This window comes from Oncorhynchus masou, chromosome 29 (genome assembly GCF_036934945.1).
Source record: "Oncorhynchus masou masou isolate Uvic2021 chromosome 29, UVic_Omas_1.1, whole genome shotgun sequence".
Classification (NCBI taxonomy): domain Eukaryota; kingdom Metazoa; phylum Chordata; class Actinopteri; order Salmoniformes; family Salmonidae; genus Oncorhynchus; species Oncorhynchus masou.
Window position 1 is genome coordinate 24,593 of NC_088240.1, and position 15,412 is coordinate 40,004.

At 47.2% G+C, this 15,412-nt stretch overlaps 1 protein-coding gene across 1 annotated transcript in view; it reads left to right on the plus strand.

The window, feature by feature from the left end:
- The window catches only part of LOC135521325 (partitioning defective 3 homolog B-like), a 164,586-nt gene that overhangs the window by 14,103 nt on the left and 135,071 nt on the right, over positions 1-15,412 (plus strand). The window contains exons 5-6 of the mRNA XM_064947242.1: positions 8,429-8,568; positions 9,103-9,231. Of these exons, the coding sequence (XP_064803314.1) occupies positions 8,429-8,568; positions 9,103-9,231 (269 nt within the window). The remainder of the gene's footprint in view (positions 1-8,428; positions 8,569-9,102; positions 9,232-15,412) is intronic.

Below are 15,412 nucleotides of genomic sequence, written 5' to 3' on the forward strand. Positions count from 1 at the left end.
AGACAGCTGGCTGGATGAGGTCGTGATTTCACCCCACTAGGTAGACAGCTGGCTGGATGAGGTCGTGATTTCACCTCACTAGGTAGACAGCTGGCTGGATGAGGTCATGATTTCACCCTACTAGGTAGACAGCTGGCTGGATGAGGTCGTGATTTCACCTCACTAGGTAGAGACTCGGCTCAGCTGGCTGGATGAGGTCATGATTTCACCTCACTAGGTAGACAGCTGGCTGGATGAGGTCTGATTTCAACCCACTAGGTAGACAGCTGGCTGGATGAGGTCGTGATTTCACCCCACTAGGTAGACAGCTGGCTGGATGAGGTCGTGATTTCACCCCACTAGGTAGACAGCTGGCTGGATGATCGTGATTTCACCCCACTAGGTAGACAGCTGGCTGGATGAGGTCCTGTGATTTTACCTCACTAGGTAGACAGGAGCTGGCTGGATGACACACACACACGTGATTTCACCCCACAGGTAGACAGCTGGCTGGATGAGGTCGTGATTTCACCATTAGGCACTGCACACCACTTCACAGCAGACAGCTGGCTGGATGAGTGACAGTTGCTTTAAAACATAAACACACCGGTGCTGTCTAGGGCCCAGGAAACTGAATGTTTCACCTCACTAGGTAGACAGCTGGCTGGATGAGGTCGTGATTTCACCTCACTAGGTAGACAGCTGGCTGGATGTGGGTGGGGATTTCACCTCACTAGGTAGACAGCTGGCTGGATGAGGTCGTGATTTCACCTCACTAGGTATCCAGACTGGCTGGCTGGATGGCTGGATGAGGTCGTGATTTCACCCTACTAGGTAGACAGCTGGCTGGATGAGGTCGTGATTTCACCCCACTAGGTAGACAGCTGGCTGGATGAGGCTCGTGATTTCACCTCACTAGGTAGACAGCTGGCTGGATGAGGTCAGGGTGATTTCACCCTCACTAGGTAGACAGCTGGCTGGATGAGGTGGGGTGATTTCACCTCACTAGGTAGACAGCTGGCTGGATGAGGTCAGGGGGTGATTTCACCCTCACTAGGTAGACAGCTGGCTGGATGAGGTCGTGATTTCACCCTACTAGGTAGACAGCTGGCTGGATGAGGTCGTGATTTCACCTCACTAGGTAGACAGCTGGCTGGATGATATCAGGGGTGATTTCACCTCACTAGGTAGACAGCTGGCTGGATGAGGTCGTGATTTCACCTCACTAGGTAGACAGCTGGCTGGATGAGGTCGTGATTTCACCTCACTAGGTAGACAGCTGGCTGGATGAGGTCGTGATTTCACCTCAGGGGCTAGGTAGACAGCTGGCTGGATGAGGTCGTGATTTCACCCCACTAGGTAGACAGCTGGCTGGATGAGGTCGTGATTTCACCTCACTAGGTAGACAGCTGGCTGGATGAGGTCGTGATTTCACCCTACTAGGTAGACAGCTGGCTGGATGAGGTCGTGATTTCACCTCACTAGGTAGACAGCTGGCTGGATGAGGTCGTGATTTCACCCTACTAGGTAGACAGCTGGCTGGATGAGGTCGTGATTTCACCTCACTAGGTAGACAGCTGGCTGGATGAGGTCGTGATTTCACCTCACTAGGTAGACAGCTGGCTGGATGAGGTCGTGATTTCACCCCACTAGGTAGACAGCTGGCTGGATGATGTCGTGATTTCACCCCACTAGGTAGACAGCTGGCTGGATGAGGTCGTGATTTCACCTCACTAGGTAGACAGCTGGCTGGATGAGGTCAGGGGTGATTTCACCCCACTAGGTAGACAGCTGGCTGGATGAGGTCTGTGATTTCAGGGGCTGGGGTTATATCCCACTAGGTAGACAGCTGGCTGGATGAGGTCTTGATTTCACCCCACTAGGGGTAGACAGCTGGCTGGATGAGGGCTGTGATTTCACCCCACTAGGTAGACAGCTGGCTGGATGTCAGGGGCTGATTTCAGGGGCCCCAGGGGCTAGGTAGACAGCTGGCTGGATGAGGTCAGGGGTGATTTCACCCCACTAGGTAGACAGCTGGCTGGATCAGGGGTGGGGTGATTTCACCCCAGGGGCTAGGTAGACAGCTGGCTGGATGAGGTTATATCTCAGGGGCTGATTTCAGGGGCCCCACTACATGAGCTCAGTTTGTAATGATCCATGTTATATCTCAGGGGCTGGGTTATATATCAGGGGCTGGGGTTAATTCAGGGGCTTGCAGAAAGCAGAGAGAACTGCTGACATTCACTTAAATGGTTTTGCTAAATGACCAACATAAAACAGAATCACACTGCCCAGACTCGGCTGGGGTTATATCTCAGGGCTCATGTCTGGGGTTATATCTCAGGGGCTCACTCAGGGGCTCTCTCAGGGGCTGGGGTTATATCTCACTCACTCAGGGGCTGGGGTTATACTCACTCACTCATCTCAGGGGCTCCACTCAGGGGGTTCATATCTCAGGGGCTCACTCTCATCTCCTCACTCACTCACTCAGGGGCTATATCTCAGGGGCACTCATCTCAGGGGCACAGTGATCCACCCCTCTTCTCCTCTCTCATCCAGGGGCTCCTCTCCCCCATCATCTCATCCACTTCTCTCCTCCCCCTCATCCTCTCCTCCCCCTCATGTTATCCTCCCCCCTCATCCTCTCCTCCCCCTCATCCTCTCCACTCCTCCTGACCCTCACCTGATCCCTGCCTGTCACACCAGGAGACGGGGCTGGGGTTTATGTGGGTTTAAATCAATCCTGATGGAGTCACACAGGGGCTGGGGTTACACTCACACACACACACACACACACACACACATACTCACACACACACACACACACATATATCAGGGGCTGGGTTATATATCACTGGGGTTACACCAGGGGCTGATGAAACCCTGATGTCATACTCAGGGGCTGATGTTAACCTCCTGGGGTTAAACCCTCATCACTCAGGGGCTGGGGTTAACCTCCTAAATTCCCTCAGGGGCTGGGTTATATCTCAGGGGCTGATAACCTCCAATCTCAGGTGTGTGTGTGTTTCATTAGGCCCTTGCACACCACTTCACAGCAACACAACTGAGTACTGAAGACTGGTTGTAAAGTGATCAGGACTTGTATTAAAGCCAGATTCCTTTAATGGAAGCCAACAGAGATGATGACATCTTGGTAAAAACGATGAAGTGACAGTTGCTTTTAAAACATAAACACACCGGTGCTGTCTAGGGCCCAGGAAACTGAATCACAGATTTTAGCTTAGCTCTCCTCTCTATCTTGATATCCTGGGGTTCTTCCAGGGGCCTCTCACTTTGTTTTCTCCTTATATCCAGGGGCTGGGTTATATCTCAGGGGCTGGGGTTATACCCCTCTCAGGGGCTGGGGTTCTCCCTGGGGTTATATCCCCTTCCCCCTCTGGGGTTCTCAGGGGCTGGGGTTATATCCCCCTGGGGTTATATCTCCCTCTTTCTCCCTCCCCCTCCCCCTCTCTCTATCCCCCCATCACTCTCCTCCCCCCCCCTGGGGTTATATCTCCCTCCCCTGGGGTTATATCTCCCTGGGGTTCTCTCTCCCTCCCCCTTCCCCCTCTTTCTATCTCTCCCTCCCCTGGGGTTATTCTCAGCCACTGGGGTAAATGTGTTCACATGTTACATTAAACTCCTGTCTCCGAAACCCAGCCCTCTGTAATCTTCCAGACTTGGTCATGCAACATATATCACAGTGGCAGGGTCAAGCCAGGTCATATCACAGTGAAGGTGCATATCCTAACGCAGGGTCAAGGGGACTAAGCACCGAGGCATATCACAGGGTACTGAGCTGGAGGCTGAGGGGCTGATGTTATATCACTGGGTACTCAGGGGCTGGGGTTATATCTCAGGGGCTGAGGTTATATCACTGGGTTATATCTGAGGGGCTGGAGGCTTCAGGGGCTGGGGTTATATCACTGGGTACTCAGGGGCTGGGGCTGATATATCAGGGGCTGGGGTTATACTCAGTGGCTGGAGCTGGGGCTGAGGGTTATATCAGGGGCTGGTTATGATCAGGGGCTGGGGCTGAGGGTTATATCTCAGGGGCTGGGGTTAGCTGGGGCTGAGGGTTATATATCAGGGTACTGAGCTGGAGGGGCTGAGGGCATATCAGGGGCTGGGGTACTAGCTGGGGCTGAGGGCTGGGGTTATATCTCAGGGGCATCTCAGGGGCTACTGAGCTGGAGGCTGGGGCATATATCAGGGCTATCTCAGGGGCTGGGGTTATATCTGGGGCTGGGGTTATATCAGGGGCTGGGGTTACTGAGCTGGAGGCTGAGGGCTGGGGTTATATCTCAGGGTATCTGAGCTGGAGGGGCTGAGGGCTGATGTTATATCAGGGGCTGGGGTTATATCTCAGGAGCTGGAGGTTATATCTCAGGGGCTGGGGTATCAGGGGCTGGTTATATCTCAGGGGCTGGAGGCTGAGGGCATATCACAGGGTACTGAGCTGGAGGCTGAGGGCATATCACTGGGTACTGCGCTGGAGGCTGAGGGCGTATCACTGGGTTATACTCAGGGGCTGGTTAGGCTCAGGGGCGTTATATCTCAGGGGCTGGGTTATATCTCAGGGGCTGGAGGGGCTGAGGGTTATATATCAGGGGCTGGGTACTCAGGAGCTGGAGGCTGTTATATCTCAGGGGCTGGGGTTATATCAGGGGCTGGGTACTGAGTTATATCTCAGGAGGCTGGGGTTATATCTCAGGGTACTGAGCTGGAGGCTGGGGTTATATCAGGGGCTGGGTTATATCTCAGGGGCTGAGGGTTATATCTCAGGGTACTGGGCTGGGGTTATATCTCAGGGCATATCAGGGGCTGGGTTATATCTCAGGGGCTGGAGGCTGAGGTTATATATCAGGGGCTGGGGTTATATCTGTTATAGCAGGAGGCTGAGGGTTATATCACTGGGTTATATCTCAGCTGGAGGCTCAGGGCGTTATATCTCAGGGGCTGGTTATAGCTGGGGCTGATGTTATATCTCAGGGGCTGGGTACTGAGCAGGGGCTGAGGGCATATCACTCAGGGGGTACTGAGTTATATCTGGAGGCTGAGGGTTATATCTCAGGGGCTACTGTTATAGCTGGAGGCTGGGGTTATATCTCAGGGGCTGGGTTATATCTGGGGCTGGGGTTATATCACTGGGTTATATCTCAGGGGCAGGAGTTATATCAGGGGCTGGGGTTATATCTCAGGGGCTGGGGTTATATCTCAGGGGCTGGGGTTATATCTCAGGGGCTGGGGTTATATCTCAGGGGCTGGGGTTATATCTCAGGGGCTGGGGCTCAGGGGCTGGGGTTATATCTCAGGGGCTCAGGGGGGGTTATATCTCAGGGGCTGGGGTTATATCTCAGGGGCTGGGGTTATATCTCAGGGGCTGGGGTTATATATCAGGGGCTGGGGTTATATATCAGGGGCTGGGGTTATATCTCAGGGGCTCAGGGGGGTTATATCTCAGGGGCTGGGGTTATATCTCAGGGGCTGGGGTTATATCTCAGGGGCTGGGGTTATATCTCAGGGGCTGGGGTTATATATCAGGGGCTGATGTTATATCTCAGGGGCTGGGGTTATATCTCAGGGGCTGGGGTTATATCTCAGGGGGGGCTCAGGGGGGGTTATATCTCAGGGGCTGGGGTTATATCTCAGGGGCTGGGGTTATATCTCAGGGGCTGGGGTTATATCTCAGGGGCTGGGGTTATATATCAGGGGCTGATGTATATATCTCAGGGGCTGGGGTTATATCTCAGGGGCTGGGGTTATATCTCAGGGGCTGGGGTTATATATCAGGGGCTGATGTTATATCTCAGGGGCTGATGTTATATCTCAGGGGCTGATGTTATATCTCAGGGGCTGGGGTTATATCTCAGGGGCTGAGGTTATGTTACAGGGGCTGATGTTATATCTCAGGGGCTGATGTTATATCTCAGGGGCTGAGGTTATGTTACAGGGGCTGAGGTTATATCTCAGGGGCTGGGGTTATATCTCAGGGGCTGAGGTTATATCTCAGGGGCTGGGGTTATATATCAGGGGCTGGGATGTTATATCTCAGGGGCTGTTATATATCAGGGGGTTATATCTCAGGGGCTGGGATGTTATATCTCAGGGGCTCTCAGGGGCTGATGTTATATCTCAGGGGCTGATGTTATATCTCAGGGGCTGGGGTTATATCTCAGGGGCTGATGTTATATCTCAGGGGCTCAGGGGCTGATGTTATATCTCAGGGGCTGGGGTTATATCTCAGGGGCTGATGTTATATCTCAGGGGCTGATGTTATATGTTCAGGGGCTGATGTTATTACTGGGAAGGCTGTTATATAAGATGTTATATACCTGATGTTATATATCAGGGGCTGGGGTTATATTCAGGGGTATGTTATAACCTGATGTTTGCCCTGATGTTAATTCAGGGGCTGAATTTATACTTCAGGGTTAGGTTAACAGGGGCTGATGTTTATCCCTAATTCTGGGGTTATATTCAGGGGCATGTTACTTCAGGGGCTGAGGTTATACCTGATCAGGGGCTGATGCCCTGATGTTAATTCTGAATTCAATTCAGGGGCTGAGGTTATATATGGGGGCTTGTTATATATCAGGGGCTGATGTTATATAATTGATGTTATATTCTGATGTTAACTTCAGGGGATGTTAGGTTAACTGATTTATATATCAGGGGCTGATGTTATAATTCTGATGTTATATTCAGGGGCTGAGGTTATATCAGGGGCTCAGGGGCTGATGTTATATATCAGGGGCTGATGTTATATATCCCTATATTCTGTTAATATCAACTTCAGGGGTTAGGTTATCCTGATCAGGGGCTGATGTTATATATGCTGATGTTAATTCAGGGGAATTCAATATCAGGGTGATGGTTAATCAGGGGCTGATGTTGATCAGGGGCTGATGTTAATTCTGAATTCAACTTCAGGGTTGGTTATATCAGGGGCTGATGTTATATATCAGGGGCTTGTTATATATCCTAATCAGGGGCTGGGGATGTTCAAGGGCTGTGACTGGGAAGGCTGAAGAGACCACATCCGAGAGGAATTCAGTAAACCTGATCCTTGCCCTAATTCTGAATTCAACTTCAGGGTTAGGTTAACCTGGTCCTTGCCCTAATTCTGAATTCAACTTCAGGGTTAGCCTTCTCCAGTAGAGCATTAACCCAATAAAGTTGATCTTCTATTCTATCCTTTTTTATCCTGTTGTCTCATTTTACCTAGATTATGGACTATTATGGTGTAATGGAGTATCATGGTGTAGTAATGGAGTATCATGGTGTAGTAATGGAGTATCATGGTGTAGTAATGGAGTATCATGGTGTAGTAATGGAGTATCATGGTGTAGTAATGGAGTATCATGGTGTAATGGAGTATCATGGTGTAATGGAGTATAATGGTGTAGTAATGGAGTATCATGGTGTAGTAATGGAGTATCATGGTGTAGTAATGGAGTATCATGGTGTAGTAATGGAGTATTATGGTGTAATGTAGTATTATGGTGTAATGGAGTATAATGGTGTAATATAGTATTATGGTGTAGTAATGGAGTATCATGGTGTAGTAATGGAGTATCATGGTGTAGTAATGGAGTATCATGGTGTAGTAATGGAGAAGTATGGTGTAGTAATGGGGTATTATGGTGCAATAATGGAGTAGTAGTATAGTATTATGGTGTAGTAATGTAGAAGTAATATAGTATTATGGTGTAGTAATTTAGTAGTAATAGTGTATTATGGTGTAGTAATGTAGCAGTAATATAGTATTATGGTGTTGTAATTGAGTATTATGGTGTAGTAAAGGAGTAGTAATATAGTATTATGGTGCAGTAATGTAGTAGTAATATAGTATTATGGTGTAGTAATTGAGTAGTAATATAGTATTATGGTGTAGTAATGTAGCAGTAATATAGTATTATGGTGTAGTAATTGAGTATTATGGTGTAGTAATGTAGTAGTAATATAGTATTATGGTGTAGTAATATAGTATTATGGTGTAGTAATGTAGTAGTAATATAGTATTATGGTGTAGTAATGTAGTAGTAATATAGTATTATGGTGTAGTAATGTAGTAGTAATATAGTATTATGGTGTAGTAAGGTAGCAGTAATATAGTATTATGGTGTAGTAATGGGGTATTATGTTGTAGTAATGTAGTAGTAATATAGATTTATGGTGCAGTAAGGTAGCAGTAATATAGTATTATGGTGTAGTAATAGTGTATTATGGTGTAGTAATGTAGTAGTAATAGTGTATTATGGTGTAGTAATGTAGTAGTAATATAGTATTATGGTGTATTAATGCAGCAGTAATATAGTATTTTTGTGGTGTACCACGTTACCCTCAGTTATTATATGTTTTCTATGTTTTTTATTATCTTACAGATTTTAATGCTGTACTCAGTTTCTGATTAAGTCCCTTGTTGTGTGTGTGTCTCTGTCTCCAGGTCCCGAGGGTCTGGGCTTCACAGTGGTGACCAGGGACTCGTCTGTCCACGGTCCTGGTCCTATTCTGGTCAAGAACATCCTGCCGCGCGGGGCCGCCGTCAAAGATGGACGCCTGCAGTCAGGTGATCGGATCCTGGAGGTGAGTGACAGCTCAGACAGCCAATCAGTTGGTGAGGGACGGCCCACACAGCCAATCACAACCTTCCGGTTACTAGTTCAACGCTCTAACCACTAGGCTACCCTGCCGCCCCAATCAGATGAGTTTAGTGGTGGGGTTTTAAGCATTATCCAATCACAAAATCAGACCGACATGACGTTATCATATCACACCACAAAACTGATATCAACTCAAACTGAGTTCATCCTGTTTTTCTAAAATCAATTCCCATCTGGAACAATAAAGTTTACATTGGAACAATAAAGTTTACATTGGAACAATAAAGTTTACATTGGAACAATAAAGTTTACATTTGAACTTGATATCCCATGATGTTGGATATGTGGATACCTTGGTTAGGACACACATTTGTGCCTCTTTTCTGTAGACTTCCTTTGTGTTTTGAGGGGAAAGTGTAAATCAAGGACTGGTGGCTCATCCTGTTTTTAATGTGAGACCGCTGGTGATTTCCAATGTAGCTAATAACTCCTGATCTGGGATCCTCTGTGTTCCAAGGTGAATGGTGTGGACATCAGCAGGCGCAGCCAGGAGGAGTTGGTATCCATGTTGAGGAGCACCAGACAGGGAGACAGTGTTGCTCTGCTTGTGGCCAGACAGGAAGATGTTTTCCTGCCCAGAGAACTGGTAAGAGTCTTCTCTAATACTCCTCCTTAGAGGGTCCTCTGTCGAGTCAGTTCTCCTCCTTAGATAGAGGGTTTTCTGTCTAGTCAGTACTCCTCCTTAGATAGAGGGTTTTCTGTCTCGTCAGTACTCCTCCTTAGATAGAGGGTCCTCTGTCTAGTCAGTTCTCCTCCTTAGAGAGAGGGTCCTCTGTCTAGTCAGTTCTCCTCCTTAGATAGAGGGTTTTCTGTCTAGTCAGTACTCCTCCTTAGATAGAGGGTCCTCTGTCTAGTCAGTACTCCTCCTTAGATAGAGGGTCCTCTGTCTAGTCAGTACTCCTCCTTAGATAGAGGGTCCTCTGTCTAGTCAGTTCTCCTCCTTAGATAGAGGGTCCTCTGTCTAGTCAGTTCTCCTCCTTAGATAGAGGGTTTTCTGTCTAGTCAGTACTCCTCCTTAGATAGAGGGTCCTCTGTCTAGTCAGTTCTCCTCCTTAGATAGAGGGTTTTCTGTCTAGTCAGTACTCCTCCTTAGATAGAGGGTCCTCTGTCTAGTCAGTTCTCCTCCTTAGATAGAGGGTCCTCTGTCTAGTCAGTTCTCCTCCTTAGATAGAGGGTTTTCTGTCTAGTCAGTTCTCCTCCTTAGATAGAGGGTTTTCTGTCTAGTCAGTACTCCTCCTTAGATAGAGGGTTTCTGTCTGTCTAGTCAGTTCTCCTCCTTAGATAGAGGGTTTTCTGTCTAGTCAGTTCTCCTCCTTAGATAGAGGGTCTTCTGTCTAGTCAGTTCTCCTCCTTAGATAGAGGGTCCTCTGTCGAGTCAGTTCTCCTCCTTAGATAGAGGGTTTTCTGTCTAGTCAGTTCTCCTCCTTAGATAGAGGTTTTTCTGTCTAGTCAGTACTCCTCCTTAGATAGGGGGTCCTCTGTCGAGTCAGTTCTCCTCCTTAGATAGGGGGTTTTCTGTCTAGTCAGTACTCCTCCTTTGATAGGGGGTCCTCTGTCGAGTCAGTTCTCCTCCTTAGATAGAGGGTCCTCTGTCTAGTCAGTTCTCCTCCTTAGATAGAGAGTTCTCTGTCGAGTCAGTACTCCTCCTTAGATAGGTGGTTTTCTGTCTAGTCAGTACTCCTTAGATAGAGGGTTTTCTGTCTAGTCAGTAATACTCCTTAGATAGGTGGTTTTCTGTCTAGTCAGTACTCCTTAGATAGAGGGTTTTCTGTCTAGTCAGTAATACTCCTTAGATAGGGGGTTTTCTGTCTAGTCAGTAATACTCCTTAGATAGGTGGTTTTCTGTCTAGTCAGTACTCCTTAGATAGAGGGTTTTCTGTCTAGTCAGTAATACTCCTTAGATAGAGGGTTTTCTGTCTAGTCAGTACTCCTCCTTAGATAGGGGGTTTTCTGTCTAGTCAGTACTCCTCCTTAGATAGAGGGTTCTCTGTCTATATACCTTGACAACTACAACTTCTGTATCCTCCTCTTCCTCCTCCTCTTCCTCCTCAGGTGTTCTACTAATCAACCAAACTATCTGTACCTCTAAAGTCATCCTGCTCTGCTACAACTTCCAACGTCAATCAATTAAATCCATCCAATTAATTTATTAATAAAACTATTTCATTTTCTCATCAACCATTTCTCTCTGTGGTTCTGTTCTTCTGTTGAACTTCTGCTGCACCACACACACACACACACACACACACACACACACACACACACACACACACACACACACACACACACACACACACACACACACACACACACACACACACACACACACACACACACACACACACACACGCAGTGTCAGCCTGTTGTCTGCCTGTTTGTGGAGAACAATTAGCAGATCAGTTAGCTACAGGAGGGCTATGCATCATCCGCTTAGTGGTGTTTGTGTTTGTCATCCACTTAGTGGTGTGTTTGTGTTTGTCATCCACTTAGTGGTGTGTTTGTGTTTGTCATCCACAACAGTGGTGTGTTTGTGTTTGTCATCCCTAGTGTTGTGTTTGTCAGTTTTCATCCACTTAGTGGTGTGTTTGCCTTTGTCATCCACGTCACCTAGTGGTGTGTTTGTTTTCCCCATCCATCTTAGTGGTGTGTTTGCTTTTCTCATCCACTTAGTGGTGTGTTTGTTTTGTCATCCACTTAGTGGTGTGTTTGCTTGTCAGCCTGTTTGTCATCCACTTAGTGGTGTGTTTGTGTTTGTCATCCACTTAGTGGTGTGTTTGTGTTAACAGCTGCATCCCACAACAACGTGTCAGCTTTTCTCCCCACGTCACCTAGACAACAACATGTCAGCTTTTCTCCCCACGTCATCTAGACAACAACATGTCAGCTTTTCTCCCCAAGTCACCTAGACAACAACATGTCAGCTTTTCTACCCACGTCACCTAGACAACAACATGTCAGCTTTTCTCCCCACGTCATCTAGACAACAACATGGCAGCTTTTCTCCCCAAGTCACCTAGACAACAACATGTCAGCGTCACCTGTCAGACAACATGTCAGCTTTTCTCCCCACGTCACCTAGACAACAACATGTCAGCTTTTCTCCCCAAGTCACCAAGACAACAACATGTCAGCTTTTCTACCCTCGTCACCTAGACAACATGTCAGCTTTTCTCCCCACGTCACCTAGACAACAACATGTCAGCTTTTCTCCCCACGTCAGCTAGACAACAACATGTCAGCTTTTCTCCCCACGTCATCTAGACAACAACATGGCAGCTTTTCTCCCCTCGTCAGCTAGACAACAACATGTCAGCTTTTCTACCCTCGTCACCTAGACAACAAAATGTCTGCTTTTCTCCCCACGTCATCTAGACAACAACATGTCAGTTTTCTCCCCTCTTCACCTAGACAACATGGCAGCTTTTCTCCCCTCGTCACCTAGACAACATGGCAGCTTTTCTCCCCTCGTCACCTAGACAACAACATGTCTGCCTTTCTCCCAATGTCACGAGACAACATGTCAGCTTTTCTCCCCCACGTCACCTAGACAACAACATGTCAGCTTTTGTCCCCACGTCACCAAGACAACAACATGGCAGCTTTTCTCCCCTCGTCACCTAGACAACAACATGTCAGCTTTTCTCTCAACGTCACCAACAACATGTCAGCTTTTCTACCCACGTCACCTAGACAACAACATGTCAGCTTTTCTCCAACAACATGGCAGCTTTTCTCCCCTCGTCACCTAGACAACAACATCACCTAGTCACCAACAACATGTCAGCTTTTCTCCCCACGTCACCTAGACAACAACATGTCAGCTTTTCTCCCTCGTCACCTAGACAACAACATGTCAGCTTTTCTCCCCCGTCACCTAGACAACAACATGTCAGCTTTTCTCCCACGTCACCTAGACAACAACATGTCAGCTTTTCTCCCCAAGTCACCAAGACAACAACATGTCAGCTTTTCTACCCACGTCACCTAGACAACATGTCAGCTTTTCTCCCCGTCACCTAGACAACAAAATGTCTGCTTTTCTCCCAATGTCACCTAGACAACAACATGTCAGCTTTTCTCCCCACGTCATCTAGACAACAACATGGCAGCTTTTCTCCCACGTCAAGACAACAACATGTCAGCTTTTCTACCCTCGTCACCTAGACAACAAAATGTCTGCTTTTCTCCCCACGTCATCTAGACAACAACATGTCAGTTTTCTCCCCTCTTCACCTAGACAACATGGCAGCTTTTCTCCCCTCGTCACCTAGACAACATGGCAGCTTTTCTCCCCTCGTCACCTAGACAACAACATGTCTGCCTTTCTCCCAATGTCACCGAGACAACATGTTAGCTTTTCTCCCCTCTTCACCAAGACAACAACATGTCAGCTTTTGTCCCCACGTCACCAAGACAACAACATGTCAGCCTTTCTCCCCTCTTCACCTAGACAACATGGCAGCTTTTCTCCCCTCGTCACCTAGACAACAACATGTCAGCTTTTCTCTCAACGTCACCGAGACAACAACATGGCAGCTTTTCTACCCACGTCACCTAGACAACAACATGGCAGCTTTTCTCCCCACGTCACCTAGACAACAACATGGCAGCTTTTCTCCCCTCGTCACCTAGACAACAACATGGCAGCTTTTCTCCCCTCGTCACCTAGACAACAACATGGCAGCTTTTCTCCCCACGTCACCTAGACAACAACATGGCAGCTTTTCTCCCCTCGTCACCTAGACAACAACATGGCAGCTTTTCTCCCCACGTCACCTAGACAACAACATGTCAGCTTTTCTCCCCACGTCACCTAGACAACAACATGTCAGCTTTTCTCCCCTCGTCACTGGTGTTGTCTAGGCCTTTCTTTTTTCTGTTTTTATTTACCCAGAAAATGGAGGCTAAGGACAGCAACATGCACACTTACATAGACAATACAATGAGCGTTTTTTTTGTCTCAGTCTTGGTAATGCGGTTCCCTCTCTTCTTCCACTGCCTCTCTCTGTCTTGCTGTGGGTCTGTCAGTGTTGGGTCGGGGAGGGAGAGGTAGATCCTCTTCTCTTTCCTCGATATGGCCTCGAGGACAGGAACAGGAAGCCCTGAATTCTCTCTCTGTCTCCTCTCTCTTTCCGTCTCTCCTCTCTCTCTCTGTCTCTCCTCTCTCTCTCTCTCTCTCCTCTCTCTCTCTCCTCTCTTTTTCTGTCTCTCATCTCTCTTTCTGTCTCTCCTCTCTCTTTCTGTCTCTCCTCTCTCATCTCTCTTTCTGCATACAGCTTTCAATCAATCAAATGTATTTATAAAGCCCTTTTTACATCAGCCGATGTAAAATTTGATTTAATTCTTAGTCTATGTCGCTCTGACATTGCTCGTCCATATATTTATATATTTATTTTTATATATATATTTAATTCCATTCCTTTACTTTAGATGTGTGTGTATTGTTGTGAGATTGTTATATATTTACTTGTTTGATATTACTGCATATTTGGAGCTATAAACACAAGGATTTCACTGGCTTTTCATAGCCAAGCATTCAGAGGTCGACACAGCAGATGCGGTAGAGACAAAGAGAGAGAGTTGAAAACAGCAGGTCTGGGACAGGCAGCACGTCCGGTGAACAGGTCAGAGTTCCAAAGCCGCAGGCAGAACAGATGAAACTGGAGCAGCAGCACGGCCAGGTGGACTGGGGACAGCAAGGAGTCATCATGTCAGGTAGTCCTGAGGCATGGTCCTAGGGCTCAGGTCCTCTGAGAGGGGAGGGAGAGAATTAGAGGGAGCATACTTAAATTCATTTCAGGACACCAGATAAGACAGGAGAATTACACCAGATATAACAGACTGACCCAAGCCAGTCAGAGAATCCCAGTTGGAAAGAGGGGAACCGGCCAGGCAGAGACAGCAAAGGCGGTTCGTTGCTCCAGTGCCTTTCTGTTCCCCTTCAAACTCCTGGGCCAGACTACACTCAATCATATGATCCACTGAAGATATGAGTCTTCAGTAAAGACTTAAAGGTTGAGACCGAGTCTGCGTCTTTCACATGAGTAGGCAGACCGTTCCATAAAAATGGAGCTTTCTCGGAGAAAGCCCTGCCTCCAGCTGTTTGCTTAGAAATTCTAGGGACAATTAGGAGGCCTGCGTCTTGTGACCGTAGCGTACGTGTAGGTATGTACGGCAGGACCAAATCAGAGAGATAGGAAGGAGCAAGCCCATGTAATGCTTTGTAGATTAGCAGTAAAACCTTGAAATCAGCCCTTGCCTTGACAGGAAGCCAGTGTAGGGAGGCTAGCACTGGAGTAATATGATCAAATGTTTTGGTTTTAGTCAGGATTCTAGCAGCCGTATTTAGCACTAACTGAAGTTTATTTAGTGCTTTATCCGGGTAGCCGGAAAGTAGAGCATTGCAGTAGTCTAACCTAGAAGTGACAAAAGCATGAATTAATTTTTCTGCATAATTTTTGGACAGAAAGTTTCTGATTTTTGCAATGTTACGTAGATGGAAAAAAGCTGTCCTTGAAACAGTCTTGATATGTTTGTCAAAAGAGAGATCAGGGTCCAGAGTAACGCCGAGGTCCTTCACAGTTTTATTTGAGACAACTGTACAACCATTAAGATTAATTGTCAGATTCAACAGAAAATATCTTTGTTTATTGAGAAGTGTTTCGTTGTTTGTCTTCTGGAAGGCAGTGAGCTTTAAAAAAAAAATCTATTAATTGAGGGGAATGGGAGATGCCGATTTTAGTTTTTAAAAAACATTTTCTGGGTCA